Genomic DNA, 19,310 nt, shown 5'->3' on the forward strand with positions numbered 1-19,310 from the left:
GGCTAAAAAACGGCTTTACAAATTTATTTCAAATTTTGAAAATCGTCGAGCGCTTGAGCGTTCTCATAGCAACAGGTTTACCTACGCTACAGATTGTACATATTTTTTTACATTTTACTTAAGTGAAGTTTGGTTTTACATTTAACATTGTAAAACATGGAATAAAATAAAATGCCTAAACATGGTGTCGTATTGTGTAATAAAGTAAAAATTTAATGATGAAGATGTATATTTATTTTGTTTAAATTAATTTAATATTATGCTAAATAAATTATATGTAATATGTAACTTTATCGAAAGTTTAGTCCAGGGGCCGAAGATAAGATGGCGTACTATCAAATTTAAATTTTCGTCGAAAATGGCTTTTTGAGTACTCACTTCTATTTAAGTTCCATAACATGAAGTGAATTTTAATAAGTTTATAACTTTATAATTTTTTGTTTAAAATTCGTTCCTAGATTTGTAATTTGTTAGAAAATGTCTCACCAACTAGAATTACTGACCGAGAATCCTTTACAATGGACGACGGTATCATTAATTACGCCTGAAATACAGAAAAAGGAAATCAAACCTTTTGTTTTGTGTAAGTTCGCTCTTAATGAAATTTACTCATTTCATATAAAAGCAAGATGAATTTTCATATCAACATTTGTCTTACAGTGGCTCTAAAGGAGTTGGAGGGGAATCCAGATAGTAGAATGAGGTCTCTTATGAATGCTGATAAATTTTCCGCAGTAAGATCAGTGGTACGGCATGTATCCAGACTAAGATCGGCTCACAGAGAGCCTTGGGTTGAAGAAGATGTACAGCTATTTTTAGAAAGCCTAAAGTAATTATTAAACTTTTTATCAGTTAAAAATGTAAACCTCCAGGTAAAGTCGTGGTCTTGACTCTTTATAATTGGTGTATTGTAGTCAAATGCATTAGTTACACTCCACACTGACAGTAGGCAGTGTTAGTATGTATACTGGTCACCATTCTGGTATTGCTATAGCCATTGTTGGACAATGTTAGGTGCTGTGTATGTATACTCCCTGGTGAAATATAAAGAATTAATTCTGCTTTGCTACCCCTATAAAAATCCTGAATTCTTCTAAATACTATTTATCTTCCAGATTCAGCACAGAGTGTGTCAGTGAATTAACAACTTTATTATGTACAGATAAAATATATACAAATTTACAAAGACATTTGAGGATCAAACCAGGTATTGAAAGTTTGCAGTGGAAGATTGATGTATCAATGAGGTAAATATTTTATTCTTTATATAGATATCCTTAAAATTTTGTTGGTTGTTTTCATCGGCACAATGGTTTTATTTATACATTTTCATCAAATAATAAAAATAAGTCAATTAATGCTCCCAACATATAACAACTAAGGTAATATTATTAAGTTTCATCAAAAAATGCTTATCCTATGGGGCATTATACTGAGCTTGTAATTGATAAGCTTATATTGCTTGAAATACCTTTTTAAAATTTGTTATAAATATAATTTCAGCCAAAACAACATTCGAAATGAAAATCCAACTCTTGAAAGAAGAAAAGAGATCCTCTATAGAGATACCTTAGTTATACTAACATTATGTCTAACAGATGGTAAGAAATATATTTACCGATTAACATTGAGTAAGTTTCATGAACTGAGATATTTGATAGCAAGTGCATTGAAGAGTATGATTGTTTTAGAGAAACGTAAATGTATGAGGAGAGACTGATTGCATTCGACAATTAAAGTATGAAAATGTTTATGAAACTTGATTTTACGTTAGTTAAAGACTTGTCTGAACTTTAAATCTGCTTAAAGTGGATTAGATTGCTGTTAAACAACAATTTGTAAATGAATAGTAGTAATAATACATGTATAGCCAACTGGCTTAATTAGCTGTTCAATCACTAGCCTAGCCTCTTTACTAGCGGCCTGAAAAATATTCAGCTGTAGATTGAGTAAGTTTAAATAACTAAGCAGGGGTGGGTAGATTTCTTGTGATATTTAATATCTTAAATTTGTTATAACTTATCTGAAATATGAGGGATCTAGGTGAGTCATAAAACATAGGATACAAAATTGTGTGATATTTTTTTTGATCTGACCTTCATGAACGTCATGAACTCCTGACTAGCGAATTTTGGATTAGCCACTTTATGGCTACCACAACTTGCAACATTTGTATTTGTGCATCACTAAAATTAAACACTAAAACTATGTTCATGTATGTACAGTCTATGTTCATAGATTTCATTTACAAGGCTGTTTATAGAAAGTATTTAACATTCCAAGGTTCTTTAAAATATAATAAAAATTATCTATTGTAAATTTGTAGCTAGAGAATTACAGACTTATTATATTTATATCATTTTTTTAAACAAATTTGTTCAGTGTAACTATATGTTAATTGTATTAACAAAATAAAAACATTGAAAAGAACTTTCACATAAAAACATTTTCATATAAATATTCCCAGATAATTTTGTTGTTAGTTATTCGGAATATACAATCATATTGTTTTGTTTAAGTATTATTATTAATCTCAATATTTGTATGGACAAATTTAAATGAAGAATACAGTACAGTAAAATAATTAAAATAAACATTACAATTATGGTAATAGAATTACTTATTTTTATTTAGATTTATCATTACTTCACTCGGCGAGTAATCATTTATAATGTAGCCTTGTAAACCAGGTGTTTAATGAAAATCCCACAATGTCATGTCCGGTGGTTTGATCAGCTATTTGATGATGCATTTCTAAAATATTATTAAACTGATTGTAAATACTATTAATAATGTATGATAGAAGATCTACAGATCTGAAATGTCTAAACATATAATATTAATAACCCAAAGATTTAATGTCAATTACCAAATTACAAATCATGTAAGCAGACTATATTTTAATATATGTAGCAGAATTATTTTTTAAGTATTTAAATAAAAAATTTAAATCTAGCGATTTTCTATTTCCTAGCATTGTAACTCCAAATCAGGGTGTTTTAGTGTGCCAATAAACTCAACAATAAATAATGTGTGTTGTGAATTTTAATTCATAAGCAAAAGTAATATATAACGCTCTATGGTGAAAGAAATTTTAGTATTCTGCTAAGATATTGGTAATATAGAAGAGAAAAACAATTTGTCATAGAAGATTTTATGTTTGTTGATATAAAAATATTGTTGTTTTATCACCATCATTTCTGAAACAATAAATTGCCAATTGTTATTATAGTTATTTAATTTGAAACCCTAAATATATTATTAAGCGATAAACATACAGATATTATATGTTCAACGCCAGGTATTGACCCAAAGCTGTTGTATTATATTTATCATAGAAAAACATAAGATTGGAATTGATTTGAATCAGTGAACAGCAATTGTTACTCTGAGATTGAAGGCAGAGGAACGAACGAATGGAGGGAAACCTTCGTATGAAACATATTAAAATTACATGTCAAGTCATATAAGCCTATAAATCAATGATATATCACTACATGTTACTTTGATGATGAATTATTAACCCATGGCGCTAATAGTATAAATATATTGTATTATAAATGAGACCGGAAACTTCGAAGGACCAAAAATAAATCAAGTGAATCTCTTGTCTATGCACACTGCCAGATTTATAAAGTATACTTGGTCTTATAAAACATAATTGGTATTCTTCACTTATACATTGACAAGTTTAAGTTGCTTTTGTTAAAGGCTCTAATACAGGTTCTTATCGAAAATTTATTTTAGTATTGTCCATTGGTCGAAAAGGATGCACGGTGAACGAAATTTATCTGTTGAAGGTGCTCAATGTACTAATATTAGTGACCGCATTTATTATTATATAAATTATGATGACATAGAACAAACTTCGTTAATCTAAGTCATTGAAAATTTCGAACCCAGAACAATGTTTAATGTACTATTTTAGTACCTTATGCTTAGCGGCATGATGCGCTCGCAGTGACGCCTGTTGAGTGAAAGCTTCTCCGCATGCGCATGTATATGGACGTTCGCCTGTATGTACACGGCTATGGACCTTCAGGCCGGATTTGCGCTGAAAAGTGAATTTGTTTATGTTATATCTTTCCATCGACATTGAATATAATAAAAATGGAAAACTTATACTAATATGATTTCTATATCAATTGGCGATGGTCATAAGTGAAGTCAACGAAAGAGGACGTTTTTTCAGGACCTCGAATTTTTGGGTCGTCTTTAAGACCACTATGTCATACTTAGCCTCATCTCAAAGTTTCGAGGCCACTATGCACTCGACCCGAATGAACCAGATTCGTGGGTGATCTATGCAGAAGTCTGGAATTTTAGATGACAGTATCGTCGTTAACTTGTCATGGATGCTAGCGTGGATTAAGGAAGCGACATTTTTTAATTGCACTTGCGACGCCGACGCCAATTCACCAACTATTCTAAGTGGCGTTTGTGTTTTGGATAAGCTTATAAGCTAAACAATTATACTACAAGAAGGTACAACGAAGAAGTAGCTATTTGCTACCTTCTTCCTTTGATGTGCACATGTTGCGGTCACCTAGTTAATGTGTGTATGAAATTAAACGTAATCGTACGGGAAAGTGACGTGTCCATCAGTTGACGTTTGTGTGCCGTGCTGTGTACCATGCGCAAACTTTCCTCAACTCCCTTGTTTAATGCTGCGCACAGATAATGTTTAAATATTATCTGTGCGCACTTAGTGTCTATGACGATAAACAGTGTTTTACAGCGAGTAAGTACTTACAGTAAAAACTTTACAGCAAACACCGCACTGATATTCCGTCCTGCTTTCGCCAACCGGATGTGCTCTTCTAACATGTAGTCTAAGAGCTTCCGGCCCACTATATACTTTACTGCATTGATCACAATGTGAGGTTTTAGGAAAATTATGGAGACTTGTCTCGTGATGATCCAACCTTGCTTTTGTAAGGAATTTTTCAGCACATAACTTGCAGTCATATCTGGAAATAAATAAGAGATATTCATAAATATCTCTCTGAACAAATATTTTGCCGGGACTTGACAGGTCCTAGCTGTCATATTATACGCTGTGTCAATCGTACTCGTTCTAGAAAAGGCACATTTAAGGCTGAATTGAGAGGTCTGGACGCCTCGGGGCAATTAAGGAGTGGAAACCTTTTCAAAATAAAGTTTTAAAAAAAATCAGTCAAGTTTTTCAATCAATAATTCATTGTGAAATAAAGATATTTTTAGTATTTAACAACAATAGAACATCAAAAGTTGTTTATTATGCGTAATTTAAAACATTTTTATTCGAAGTCAATCGTGGAGGCCCCAGGGCTGTAGCCCCGGTTGCTCTTCCCTAAATCCGGCCCTGCTGACACATCTTAGTGTATTACTGTATGGGGTTCGCATTTCCGGCCTCTAGGTTTGATTTTAAATATGTATATAAACCAAATACATAACAACTTACTTATAATGTGATGGATCCGTGTGCTTCTTACTTCTTTTAAAATGTTGTTTTAAAGCTTCCTGAAAAATGATAAGTGGAAAAAAATTCTGTTAAAAATGAGGGTACCTATTGGGCATAATGGATCGAAATAATCAGTTAGGTTAGGTTAGCCTTGGAATTAGTAATTATTATTAAGTTGTTTGCGCTAAATCTGGTGGATCTTTATAATGTACCCCTTTAAGTAGACTGGGTAGTAGAAGTGAAAAAAATATATATATGTGTATTTATATGTCTAGCGACAAGAGCAATACACATAGAAACCCCAACTAATTTAAGCACTAACTTATCTTTGAACGCATTCGTACCAAATCAGGATAGTGTAAACGATCTATCATATCCGTTATGCGTTTTATCTTAATTTCAGTTTTCTCTTTAGTTTATCATAGTTTAGTTTTATTGTATTTTTATTTAAAAAATCCCTTCGTGGTCCTCTCTTTTGATAGATGATCTTTCAAGACGGGGAGCTCTGTTCGCGCTAAATCTGTGTCACTCAAAGAACGATGACAATTGTCGGTTTTGACTTTGACTCGAACCGGAAATGGTAGAGCATGTTCCGGCGTAATGGCGCAAGGATCAGTAGTAGTCTTTGTCTGATCGATTAATGGATTCCTTTTTTTATACTGACACGCGACATCCGAACCAGCGCATAGTATTTTACCGAGGGAAGGGAGCATCCTGGATATAGCTTTCGGATTCCCAGGCCAAAGTGATATATAAGTGGACTATAAATGTATAAAATGAGGGTATCTACTTTCCCTATGTAACGAAAGAAGTTACGTTACCGTGACGCATGGAATTAATAATTATAACGAATACAAGTTAAATATATCAACGACCATTCAAAAATATCGTTGTATGTATTTAAAAAACCTGGGCCTTAGATTTTTGTGATCATTTATTTTCTCTAATAGGCAAGCGGCTGATCAGCATTCTGGGATACACACTCGTCGACGACGTTTTGTTTACGTACGAGTGGACGTACACGTACATAAGTCCATTACACTTACGAACTGCAAGTGCCAACATTGTTCGGTGTTATTAGTTATATTTTTGTTTGCTTTCGTTGTTTTCTACTCTTACGTTCATATTTTTTTCTACCCATGAGGCAATTTCAGGATACATCTCAGGATACATTTATACCTTGTATTGTATTTATATATCTTTTTGTTTGTGATGTGTCTGCTTAAATAAATAAGATTACTAGTTGGAAAAATATATATAACAAATATTAGACGTAGGCAAATAAAGTATTTTAGGCGATTTTAATAACGGCACAAATATCTTTTGGCTGTCATTCAAATTGATTAATCTAAACTATGACCATTTAAATTTGCACGATTTATACCTTTCACACAGTTTATACTTGTCACACTTTATACATTTTATACCTTTCACACAGTTTATACTTGTCACACATTGTACACTTTTTACACACGTTATACATTTTATACCTTTCACATAGTCTATACTTATCTTTCATTTTTTTGTTTATTTACATAATTGGTTATTCATAGACTTTGTGTACATATTATTACTTACCATAGATGTAAATTTAATATCACATTCGACGCAGTAAAAGTCTTTATCGATATGAACGGAGCGAATATGTTTTTCCAATAATGACTTGAATATAAATGTTCGTTTGCACGTGTCACACGAGAATCTCTTTTTGACGTCGTGACGGCTGTAAATAATAAATGTATGAGGGTTTAAATATTATACTAGTGGCGAGCACAGTTTTTTTTTATAAAAATCATATTAAAAGAAATAATAAATTATTCAGTTATGCCATAAAGGGAATTTAATTATTAATAGGGTCTTCGAGGAAACTCCAACGTTGATATTGCGGACCCTTGGGTGTGGCCCGCTGGCATAATTCTTTATATCATATTTAAGAAAAGGAATTTATCATAAAATATATAATTTGTTTAGTATATGCTAACACCGAAGTCGCGGAATATGACTAGCTTTCAAGAGACTAAACACAATATGAAATGAATAAAAATGACATGCAGTCAAACGTCATTTAAACATTGTATAGTATGTGAAAAATAGACAATTAAATGATCTAATAGCGGTGCCAAACAGTAAAGTGAAATTATCTGCAGTGAAAACCGAAAAAAATAAATGCCGAGCAATATGCCCTACAACTAAAAAGGAGATGGGCATGTCATGAAGCCGGCAGATGGTGAAAAGGACACGACCAAATGACCGATGGACCGAAGAGCTTGAAAGTATAGCTGGCTAAAATTAGATGATGACTGCAAAATAGAAAAAGTTGGAGGTGGCCTTCTCCTTGTGGCATCTTATCTTAATAAAATTATATATTTATTATTTTTGTATATTATATATAAATAGGATTTCAATAAATAAGGGCGTATTATTATAGTACATACGTAGTGTGCACACGTAACGTTTCCTTGCTCTTAAAACCCCTCCCACACTCGTGACACGTATGACTGTCACTGTCTGAATGGGTTCTTGCGTGACGCTGGATGACAGTACGTTTGCTGAAAGATACAACACACTTTATGTGTCTTGAAAATATGTTTTAGTTACATTACAATTTATGAATCAGACATTTTCCACCTTACCAAAGAGGATGTGAGGAGGCGGGAGGACTTTATTTAGCAGTACTGACAATTTATTGAAGTTATATTTCATTGGCGCGTTAGGGAAAAATGATGAGAATACATTTTACTATGCGCGCGCACACCGTCTCCAAAAACCGACACTCTGAAGTTAGCTATAGTCAATATTTTAGTTTTTGTGATATTTAAATAAACTTCATTTAACTAGATTATGATTATGAATGTATTAAGTACATTTTTTCTATTGTTAGTGTAGTTTTTACTACAAACATAGAATGAGGCGACAAACAAAAATTTTAAAAATATTATCTTGGTATTCCAAAGCAGTATAAATTCTAACGCTTGTATATAAGTACTGATACATGTTTTTTTAATATCAAGTTGTAGATAATATAATGTTTAATTTCAGATTTCTTTATCTACTAATGTACTTAATTGTCTATATTTTCCGTTTCGTATATTTTGTTAAATGTAATCTGTTTGGTCGAAGTGTTTTCCTTTATAATATGTATATGAGTAGCTGTAATGTTACTTCGAAATAAATAAATTTATTAAGTTCAAAGACAAAGGAATATATATTTTACTTATTTATACATCAAGGAATACAAGAATTACAAAATTGACGATGGAGCAGGAAAGCGTATGGTTACGAAATGTTTATGTAGAAGAGTTTTGGAAGATGGTAGGGAGGTAACCAATCTTATGGAGTCGGACAACAAATGGCGGAGATCCTAAACGAATTGCCTAAGAAGGATGAGCTGTGAGATGGAATTTCTAATGAGCATCTATTGGAGGAGCGCAACATAGTTATAAGGACCTGAGAATTAATTTTTAAGATAAGAGAGAGTTTTGGGATTGAAAGGAATTTAGTATAGAAGTTTATTTCTCGAGATAGAACATCAACTACATGTCAATATTATTTTCCTATGTATACACCTCTAATGCACTCATATCTTAAAAACTGCTAAGCCGATTTTGATAAAACATGGAGTGAAACATTCGTTCATTCTAAATATGTAATTTCAACAATATAATCACACACCAAAAATAAGGTTTAGGTAGGAGTACTGACTTGGTTGTAAATTCACACTCGTTACACTTATACGCAGGTATGTCTTCTGTATGATCTAACATATAGTGCTCCAGTATGTGTTGACGAGACAGACGAACGATACCACATATTTTGCATTTGTATCTGTAATTTATTATTAATGTGTATTATTAATGTATACACTAGTATGACATTAAATCTGAAAACTCTTTTTATTATTACTAAGAATATAAAAAAGGTTACACCACAGTACAATCCTTTATTTAGATTAAATAAAAAATACATACAATCAACAGAGAGAAAAACGTTTTGATAACATATACATTTAACAATTTATAGAGCCAATCACACCCCTATTTGTTCATGAAATACCTCCTAGTGTTAAAACTTAGATATACTGTAGATACCCTCCAAAAATTTTTGATAAGATTGAACCTTTTTTTCTAATAAGCACGCCTGACATACACGTGCCTGACACGCCGTTGACACTTTGAGTCTAAAGCCGGTTTCCTAACGACGTTTTTCTATACCGTACAAGCGGTTGTGAAATGAACACATAGACAGTACGACCACAGATCGACACACTTTCATATCCCAAAAAATATCGTATTTGACAAACAGAAGTAGTAATTATGGCTAAATATACACTTACTTGGTTGTATGTGATTTCATATGACCTCTCAATGACACCGCACTCGGACAGTACTGGGTGCAAATGTGACATTTGAAAGCGCCATTTTTCTGAAAAGAAAATATTTTTGAAGTTATTCCTCTATTGGCGCGATAGGGAAATATTATGAGAGTAAATTTTACCGATGCGCGCGCACACCGTCTCAAAAGACCGACACCCTGAAGTTAGCATAGTCAACATTTGAAAATAAAAAATGTCCATTGCTTTAATTATGTAGAAATATTTTTTTGTGATATTTAAATAAATTTTATTTAACTAGATAATGCGTTATAATAGAACTTTCAATGTATTAAATACCTTTTTTCTATTGTTAGTGTCGTTTTTTCTACAAATGAAAAATAAGGCGAAAGATAAAAAAATTAGTAAGATTTTTATCTTAAGATTCGCAGCCAGTAATAACAAAAATATATAATAATGTATATGATAGTAATAAATCTATTACAATTAATGAAATTCTGTAATAATCTTAGTACGTAAAATGATATTATTGTATTATTTGTATTCATGTCTATGATAATAAAAGCCTTTTGTTAAACTTTATCTCATTTAACTAATTTCTGTATTCTGTAAAGTAGCATATAGGAGATCATTTTTCGAAAAATAAGGTCATAAAGAAGTTACACTTCTTACGTGTGTACACTTCATACGTGTGCGCACACTATTTTTAAATTACGAGGTAAACGGGCAGTAGGCAAACCCTTTATACATAGGGTCGACACTGCCAACTTTTTATATTATGTAAATATCTTACCGGCGAATGTTTCTCCAAATGCGTACTTAATACATCTTCGAAATTAAAGTATTTCACGCATAATTCGCATTTGTATGGCGCGCCTCTGTACTTCTCAGTCTGTCTGTTTCTTTCCATTTCTTGTAGAACCTGGTAAAGTTTAGCTGTTTAACTCCGTGGCCTATATTCAAAAGGGCGAAACAACCCTAAGTATCAATTTATACTACAGAGTCGAAGCGTCAAATTCTAAAACTAAAGGGAAGCCGTTCTCTTTTACGTGTAGTAATGGCCATGTTATTAAATCACTTGCCAGTAAATTTTTGGCTTTTGAATTAGATAAATTAAGATTTCGTCCGAATCCATAGTGATCAACGCTGACACAGGGTAACTTCGGACTGATAGCGCGTATAGATACCGGCAAACATCTTGAACAAATGTCATTGCCTGCGCGATTTTTAGGGAGGGGGGCGGCGGGAGAATGACGTGTCGATCGCGTGATTGGTAAATCAGTTGACGTTTGTGTCCCGCGCTGTGTAGGATGCGCAAACTTCCCCCCACTCCCTAGTTTAATGCTCAAGAAGTTTGCCGGTATGTGTGGGTTCGTTGGCAGGCGCGTGGATTCGCGAGAATGCACGCGCACCAAACAGCGTTGGTCACAAGAAACTCACAAGTAATGTATCCGTTACACTGAGGAGTTAAAGTTGAATTTGTTATGTTCAGTTCTGCATAAACGCTTCGACTCTGAGTTTTATAAATTGATCCTAAAAGGGGGTTTTGCCTCATTCGTTTCTTTGATCATTTTTATTTATAACAATCGGTGATTAACGTTCTGTCTGACACACAGATTTTTGGATATTTTTTTTTCCTTCACCGTATGGTGACGCACATATTAAGTGGCAGAAGTTGGTGTATACATTTTGAGTGATGAAACTTAAAAAAATGGATAACAAGGAATTTCGTGTGTTAATTCTTTTTGTCACGTCCCGTTATGTTACGCAATGCTTTGCTATGAGATACTGTGACAGATAATCACGGCCGGGGATCGAACCTACGGCATCTGATAACAGTCGCACGCTAAAACCACTAATCCCATACCGATTGTATATTAAATTCAATAATATCAATCAATTTTATAACATAACTAGTTAGAGGGGAAAATAAAATATTACGATGCGTAACAAGGGCGGGAATTCACTAACAGTTTATTTTATTTTATTATTAAACGAGATTTAATGAAAAACAAAGGTTTAATAAACGATTTAATGGTCACGTAAGGATTTTCTTATGGGGACAGAAAACGTTACGGCGTGGTACATGAGGACACCCTATTTCCCCAATATCTCCTTGATATATATCGCCTTTGTATATGTAGAATACCGTTACGAAAGATATTATAGAAAAATATTAAACAAACTTTTTTTTATGAAAGGTACAGAAATGACACATATGCAGTCTCCGTGTGATTGTCCCATCCCCTCAATGGAAGATACGTACAGTTATATAACAATACTCACTTGCTCCTTAGTCAATTTAATCACTGTATACTCATCGGTCTCCCGAACCATTCTAGATGTGAACCCCGCGGGAATTGAATCAACTACACTTTTCTTACTATTTTTACGGGATTTCTTGTCCTTTGTTTCCTTTAAATATATATTATTGAATATATTAGAATTCAATTTCCATTTTACAATTCTTGTACTCGTAAATTCCAATCAAAAGATGGCTTTGCGGTGACATTATTTTAAATACTTACATCATTTTATGATTTAATTTAATAGGATTGGTTTAAATAATTAATTAAATAATTTTACTAGTTAAGGTTAGTTAGGTTGCCTGGAAGGTATCACTTGAAAGTGCTAAGTTGTCAGTTGCCAGTTGGCAGCTGTCAGTTGCCTTCCTTTTCATTTAATTATGTTAATATTTATATTTAATATATAAAATAAATAAAATAAACCAATCTCAATATCAGGTTAACAATAAAAATTACCTTAACAGAAATGGGGTCTTTATCATCCAAATCTTTCAAATTTTGGAAAACAACTATCTCCTCTTTGACACTTGGTGTGACATCATTATTTGTAAAATCCTAAAATAATAATCTTAATCAAAAATATTTTTACCAAAAACATGGTAGAAATTATATCCACATACCATTAATTTAATAAACGAAGGTGCTTGATACAAGCATAAAAAAAATATTATGAAAATACTTCAACTAATTTTCAGCTTCAAGTGTCATTGGGCTGCTTTACATAATAGATAATTTTTCTTTTACTCTAAATGAACCACTCGCATATAACAATAGATATGAGCGAAACAATGAAATGTTAATTGCTATGTACCAAATAAATGCAAAATAACAGTCAAAGGCACTCTGCCTATGTCTGGCTCTTAGAGCTTAACTTTGACAATTTAGGGAAATGTCACACTTATATGTGAACAAAATGTAAAGCCTACAGTGCCAATGTAGGGCATTAGTATGTATCCTAAATCAATAATTTAATTATTAACCTGTGTCATTGAGTAGATATAAGCAATATCACAAATAAAAGATACAGACATACATAAACACTCACCTCATCATCAAAATAAGTCATCGTAAAATCTTCATCAATTTCATCTTTAATTGCTGATGAATCTCCAATGTAGTCATATTTAATTTGTGAGATAGATAAATTGTATACATGTTCGACATTAGGCAGATTACTCTAAAAAATCATATTAATAATATTAAGTATGAGAATGTGTGAAAATACAATGAGTAGGAGAATTACCAGTGAAATCAAATTAATGAAATAAAATATTTATTTTAGCTTACCTCAACTATAGAACATTGTAAATATTCTTGTGCTAATTGACACTGCTTCAAAAAATTGCTTATTTTTCGCAGCATGTGATAGCAAAGAAAGCAGATACATAATTTTATTTCTTCCGTCTATAAGAAAGCATTAAAATTATGAATTAAAAAAAATAGTATTGTGTTGTATTTATAAAACAACACATTTTTTACAGAGACACTACTTTTGAAGTCATATGAGGCTGATCTCCTATGTGCCTTTACATAAACATAATATATATCAGCTCTTTGTTTTGTAATTTAACATGATTGTTTTTTTTCGAATCAGTAAAGTAATCAAAATACAAAATGTCAAATTTATTTAAAACCTGCTAGTAACCCAATGTAACCTTGCAATGTTTCTATATAAAGAACCGTTATTATAATACCTATTAATTTAATAATAATAAGAGACTAAGCGCAATTTAGGCGATGTTCACCCCTTATATGTGTAAGTATTAGTTACCGTTAATAAAAAAGTTTTAAAAATATTTTCGTCTTCTTTGGGCACAGGTTTTAAGTATTCGCTTCTTTGCAGACATGTTTGACAAAGACCTGTAGCCTGCTCCATAATACTTTTTAGGGGTAGAATATCTATCATATACTACTATCTTCAACCTAGTACGTTCATAGTTCCGGGCAAGAAAAACATTACCGCTTAATTAGAAAATATGATATCTAACAGTTTTGTTTATTTACATTATAATCACAATTAATGCCTACTCTATGACTGATGCACAGTGACAGTGATTACTGACTACTGCAGTATTACTATTCACATTTCACAAAATCTAAAATATTAAATCACCACAGAATACAAGTACAATACCCCAGCCTTTTGCTTTAAGTTCACATAGCATCGTTTTTGTACAAATTTTCTTTTCTCAAACTGCAACTTTTTTACTTGTGAGCTTTAATTTATTTTGTTGTAAGTTTTAAGTGGTTTGTTTTCTGTCCATATTACGTTGATTCTGTGATTAGCGGTTTTTTTATCTTGATTATTATTCCAAGAAAACATTAGTCGTACTCGCTTCGGCAGTACATATATATTAAAATTGGAACCAAACATTAGTCAACTGTCATTAATATTAAAAATCAAAACCGAAAGAAAAGTAAACAAACAAATAACAATTATCAGTTTACCGTTGCAGCTATTTCCATAACTACGTATTATCAAGAATTTTTGATTCAATTTAAAATACAGTACGTTTTAAACAAAAAAGACATATATCGAACTGGCTTTATTTCAAACGTTCAGCTCTTTAAGGTATGTTCTTTAAAAATAAGATTTTTTCTCCGCTATCCCAATGAAAGCAATAGTTCTCCTTCTTATAATGTTAATAAAACAAAGATTAAAACAGCTGATTCTAATAATTACTATTTGTTACTTTTCAGTTTTGGAATATCTAATGAATTAGGTATAACAATGAGTGACCCACCAGTATTCATAGATGTTTCCACTGGTGTATATGATACATTAGATACAAATAATGAAATCAAAATTAAGGAAGAAGTTAATCTTGCCAGGTGACTTAATTTCTTTATTTTCAAACGGGAGAATTGCCTCATAATATAATGAGGAAGTTGTTTAATTCTAGTACAGTATTAGAAACTACAACAATAATATATCCAAATATGTGGAGTAAGTAATCTTGTGAACCTTGAAATTAAATGTCTATCATTATAATTTATTTGCATTAAGCCATCATTAGTTATACATTTTGTTTTAAAATGATATCAAAGTACTACTTTAATTTGTATAAAAATAATTTACTAACAAATTGTTTTATTTTTTGTAGTCACCATCTATACACTATAATTATATATATAACATTGGCTGCGTCCAAATTGCACTTTTTTGACATTTAAAGTTCAAGCAAAAAAATAACCTTTTCAGCTTAAAAAAAAATAAGTAATCTCTTTTAGCGATAGGTGAAACTATTTTTATAAAATTGCTTATACTGTACAGTGTAATTATTAATATAAAAAATTAATCTTTGAAACATTATTTTCAGCCCTAAACCTGAGTTTGATGACTTACTAACAGTCAAAAGTAATAAATTTAAATGTCCAGAATGTAACTATTTATCTAGAAAACAAGAATTAGTAGACAGACATATATTAAAGGTGCATAGAGGAGAAAATCCATTTCAGTGTTTCATGTGTGATTATACAACATCTAATAAAGGTAGGTTTGCTCTGCCCTTTGGTACATTATACATGGTGGGCCTCGAGTTTTATGATTTTGAAAAATTTATAAAAGAAGAACCAAAAATAATACTTAAACAAATTTATTTTGAATTTAAAGTTAACATTAGGGAAATTCACTTTTAAAAAATTAAATTGTGCTACACTCTCAACACTCTTCGAATCTTGTCTTCAAATTACCGAAAACTCATTAGGACATAGCGCGCGGAATTGCGGCTATTTCTCCGCGGATGTTGGCCTTAAACTGGAAAATTGTGGTCAGATTATTGCTGTAGACTCAACTATTCATGTATCCCCACAGGAAAAAGTCTGGTGGGGTTAAATCCGGACTCCTAGGTGGTCATGTAATGTCACCTCGGCGCGAAATGTGTTTTCCAGCAAACATTTATTTATTTCCTTATTACCTATTTCTACAGTAACTTAATACTAATACATTAAAAAACTAAACTAAAAACATAATATAAACATAACAAATAAAAACTTAAAAATCTAAACCATTTTATAACTAATTATAAATAATACAATTCTTGTGAATTCAGCGAGTGTGCAAATAACATCTGTCTCTGTGCGCAAGACACGCGTAAATGGTGCTTCTCTGAGTAAGTTCGTACGTGGATGAGGCACTGCCAGCAATTGCGATCGCTTACCACGCCGAGAGTGATTATCTGGCAGACAGCCCCAGTCTCTCCAACATTTCCGCATTATATATTTTACCTCTAAGGACCTTTAAAAAACATCTCCTTTACGCCTGCCAAACTCTCGTTTGATGTATGGCATGTGGCGCCATCTTGTCGAAACCATGTCGTACCCGTGAAATTCTGACAGCTGCGAGAAAAAGAAATTGCTTAACATGTCTATGTATCGCTCAGTAATTACTGTCACAGAATTCCCTCGCTGGTCTTCAAAGAAGAAAGGACCGATGATTCCGTGGGCTGAAATAGCCGCCCAAACAGCCACTTTCGGCGAATGCAAAGGCTTTTGGTTTTTGAAACGTGGAAAGTCTATATATTTATGGGTACGCCCATTTAAATGAAAATGGGTATCGTCTAAAAAAATAATATTCAAGCTCCGAAAACGCTCTAACATTGTTTCCACGAAATCACGTCGTAATTTGTGATCATGTGGCTTCAAATCTAGTTGAAGTTTATAGGGGTGCAATTGTAAATCATTCTTCAAAATTCGGCGCAAAGTCGTTCTTGATACAAAGAGGTCAGCTGATCGCTTGCCAATTGATTGCCCAGGATTGCGTAATACGGATGCTCCGACTTCGTTTATGGTTTCCTCTGACCGTTTTGTCCTTTGGTTTCTGATAGAGTCAAAGTCAAAAATCAAATGAATAAATGATTCATATAGGTAACACAATGTACACTTATGAACGTCAATAAAAAAGATACATTAAATGCTTCTAATTTCACATTTACTGCCAGTTCTCAAATCAAGGGTGTAGAACGGAAGAGAAGAACTGGCAATAAACTCTCCGCCACTCTTTTTAATCGTCAAGCTTTTTTTTGTATTACACAACGTTTGTAGGGAGTTCAGCATGAGAGTGTGAGTGTGAGAGCATCACACATGACATCAGCAGGAGGCATGGTGAAATAGGAGCACGCACTTACATTCTCGTGGGAACACCTCGAACTTTGTGACCCACGCTTTAATCAAAATGACTCTCGGACACTGATTTAAGTCATGAAATCCATAGTGAGAGCAAAAGAAACGTCGAACAATAACGCACGAATCGGCATTATTTTAATATTTTTTTACACAGAACGTATGTACGTACAAAATATCTGCATCTGTTTTGCATTACAAAGGTTTTGCAAGTTTGTGAAATTGTGTTAACATCTTGATCGAAAGAGAGATTAGAAATTAATAGCGCAATTAAACATTATTTTTCTATGAATATGGGAATAATGCATACATGTGCTTGCATTCTGAAGAAACTGAATGAAATAACTAACTTAAACATAAGCAGATTTTTAAATAAAAAGTAAAAATTGTTATTTAAACTAAATTAAACAAATCATATTAAGTGATTTTAATATATTATTAAAAACGAATACAATAATAATAATAAACACATATTACTAATCGTATTAGTAGTAGTTACATAAAAGATTTATTTAAAAGTTTAATTTTATCTTTCAGGAAATTTTGCAGAACACATCCGCAGACATGAAGGCAAAAAGCCCTTTAAATGCTCATACTGTCCTCATAGAAACGTCTCCAAGAAAAACCTAAAGAAACATGAATTAATACATCGTCCAGACAATCCATTGAAATGCCCTCATTGTGACTACATTTCCAAACATCAAAGGGAATTTGGATCGCACACTAGAAAATTCCATTCCACACAAAATGGTGTTCTGACTTGTGTCAAATGTCAAACAACGTTTGACGACCAGAACAGCTTGACAGATCACGTCAAGTCGCAACTGACATGTGAGAAGTGTACATTTGTAGCGTGCGATGCTGGCATTCTAGAAAAGCATTTGGTTAATCATAGACAGAAAAGGATTGAGAAAAAGAAAAGTTTATGGACTTGTAGTATCTGTAGTTGGTCATCTTGTAAACATCCTAAAATATTGTTGCATCTTATACATCATCCTAATCAAGAAGTGAATGGTATTGATGTAAGTATTTTGCAGAAACATGGTATTATGTAATACTGAAAACACTAATTAAATAAATAAGACATTATGAAATGAAACGCCCATGTAAGTTCTTTAATACAAAGAGTGCCCTGGTGAATGTACTGTACAGTGTACTCGGTTGTGAGGAACTTTCATGGATCTAGTTAACGCTGCGCCTTCTTGAGTTCTCATGTCATTTTCACACGTGTATAAACGTGTTTATAAACTGACGATCGATGGACCATAAGGCCCTATTGGGAAACGAAACAGAGGAAGACCGCTCACGAGATGGGCGGACGACATTGCAAAAACGGCTGGCTCGAGCTGGATGCAAATCACCCAAAACCGAGATACTTGTAGTTCCTTGGAGGAGGCCTTTACCTCTGGAAGGGTTCTTGCAAAATAATTGGGAAATAGATATTTTAAAAAATCGGATAAAAATAGTATAATTTACTTTTCTTAAAAAGTATATACTGTTTGCAAGAAATAAATAGTTTTTTTTTATATTATATTCTTTATATAACATATTTTCATAAGTATCTGATTGTTCTCATTACAAGTGTGATGTTTGAGAGCAAAAATAAAATATAATGAAAATAAAATTATGCTTTTTTTGTTTGTCCTAGACCATCCTAGTGTTATGGGCTACCAGCTTCTTTCTAGGGCTTAATGACAGTTTTGTCAAGTTGTTGTTTATTCATAAACAACAATATTACAATTTTATTTTTGATAAATAATTTGAACAATATATTTTTGTGTCCCCGTTTAGTTCCACCTAGACGAAGCGCTTTTTAACTTTTTCTTTGCAAAACGTATCGATTCTTTTCTATGTTAAAGCTACATTAAAAGAACCTTGTGTGTGGATAAAAGTAGTGAGGGAAATAGTGCTAAATCGCATTTTTTGCTTTGACACCACAACATCAAATTTATAATGGTGTCGTAATAATAGTTTTTTTTTTATTGTGAATTAATGAGCCATGCGTAACAAAAAGCATTATAATTATTATTTCCCTGCCAGTGAATTAGGCAACGATATAAATAGAACTGTCTCTCATTTGCATTACTTCCTGTTTAAAGTAATCTTTATT

The 19,310-nt window shown here is 32.3% G+C and overlaps 3 protein-coding genes across 3 annotated transcripts; 2 read left to right on the top strand and 1 right to left on the bottom strand.

Annotated features, from left to right (window-relative positions):
* The first annotated feature begins 319 nt into the window (after nt 1-319).
* On the top strand, nt 320-2,632 carry LOC123715390. The gene is made up of 4 exons (XM_045670379.1): nt 320-583; nt 661-829; nt 1,116-1,247; nt 1,504-2,632. The coding sequence occupies exons 1-4, from the start codon at nt 478-480 to the stop codon at nt 1,718-1,720; spliced, it is 624 nt and encodes a 207-aa protein (XP_045526335.1). The 5' UTR covers nt 320-477; the 3' UTR covers nt 1,721-2,632.
* LOC123715389 (zinc finger protein 260-like) lies at nt 2,630-14,125 on the bottom strand. Its single transcript, XM_045670378.1, has 14 exons — nt 13,851-14,125; nt 13,367-13,483; nt 13,125-13,256; nt 12,536-12,634; nt 12,060-12,188; nt 10,567-10,695; nt 9,777-9,865; nt 9,146-9,268; nt 7,879-7,992; nt 7,022-7,166; nt 5,444-5,502; nt 4,754-4,970; nt 3,932-4,054; nt 2,630-3,200 (listed from the first exon to the last, which is right to left on the bottom strand). The coding sequence occupies exons 1-14, from the start codon at nt 13,983-13,985 to the stop codon at nt 3,195-3,197; spliced, it is 1,617 nt and encodes a 538-aa protein (XP_045526334.1). The 5' UTR covers nt 13,986-14,125; the 3' UTR covers nt 2,630-3,194.
* A 153-nt stretch (nt 14,126-14,278) lies between these two features.
* On the top strand, nt 14,279-18,786 carry LOC123715751 (transcriptional repressor CTCF-like). Its single transcript, XM_045671006.1, has 4 exons — nt 14,279-14,651; nt 14,780-14,911; nt 15,400-15,572; nt 17,738-18,786. Exons 2-4 carry the CDS (start codon nt 14,811-14,813, stop codon nt 18,253-18,255), a joined length of 792 nt encoding a protein of 263 aa, XP_045526962.1. The 5' UTR covers nt 14,279-14,651; nt 14,780-14,810; the 3' UTR covers nt 18,256-18,786.
* Nucleotides 18,787-19,310: the final 524 nt, after the last annotated feature.

Source organism: Pieris brassicae, chromosome 10 (assembly GCF_905147105.1).
Source record: "Pieris brassicae chromosome 10, ilPieBrab1.1, whole genome shotgun sequence".
NCBI classification, from domain to species: Eukaryota; Metazoa; Arthropoda; class Insecta; order Lepidoptera; family Pieridae; genus Pieris; species Pieris brassicae.

What these genes read in the sequence shown, in the direction of transcription:
- LOC123715390 (XM_045670379.1), top strand. Translation starts at nt 478, where the DNA reads ATGTCTCACCAACTAGAATTACTGACCGAGAATCCTTTACAATGGACG. An exon ending in AATCAAACCTTTTGTTTTGT is followed by an intron (nt 584 to 660) that starts GTAAGTTCGCTC and finishes TTTGTCTTACAG; the next exon opens with TGGCTCTAAAGGAGTTGGAG. An exon ending in AAGATTGATGTATCAATGAG is followed by an intron (nt 1,248 to 1,503) that starts GTAAATATTTTA and finishes ATATAATTTCAG; the next exon opens with CCAAAACAACATTCGAAATG.
- LOC123715389 (XM_045670378.1), bottom strand. Translation starts at nt 13,985, where the DNA reads ATGATAGATATTCTACCCCTAAAAAGTATTATGGAGCAGGCTACAGGT. An exon ending in TTAAATTGACTAAGGAGCAA is followed by an intron (nt 10,696 to 12,059) that starts GTGAGTATTGTT and finishes AAACTTTACCAG; the next exon opens with GTTCTACAAGAAATGGAAAG. An exon ending in ACGTTACGTGTGCACACTAC is followed by an intron (nt 7,167 to 7,878) that starts GTATGTACTATA and finishes TATTATTTACAG; the next exon opens with CCGTCACGACGTCAAAAAGA.
- LOC123715751 (XM_045671006.1), top strand. Translation starts at nt 14,811, where the DNA reads ATGAGTGACCCACCAGTATTCATAGATGTTTCCACTGGTGTATATGAT. An exon ending in GAAGAAGTTAATCTTGCCAG is followed by an intron (nt 14,912 to 15,399) that starts GTGACTTAATTT and finishes CATTATTTTCAG; the next exon opens with CCCTAAACCTGAGTTTGATG. An exon ending in TTATACAACATCTAATAAAG is followed by an intron (nt 15,573 to 17,737) that starts GTAGGTTTGCTC and finishes TTTATCTTTCAG; the next exon opens with GAAATTTTGCAGAACACATC.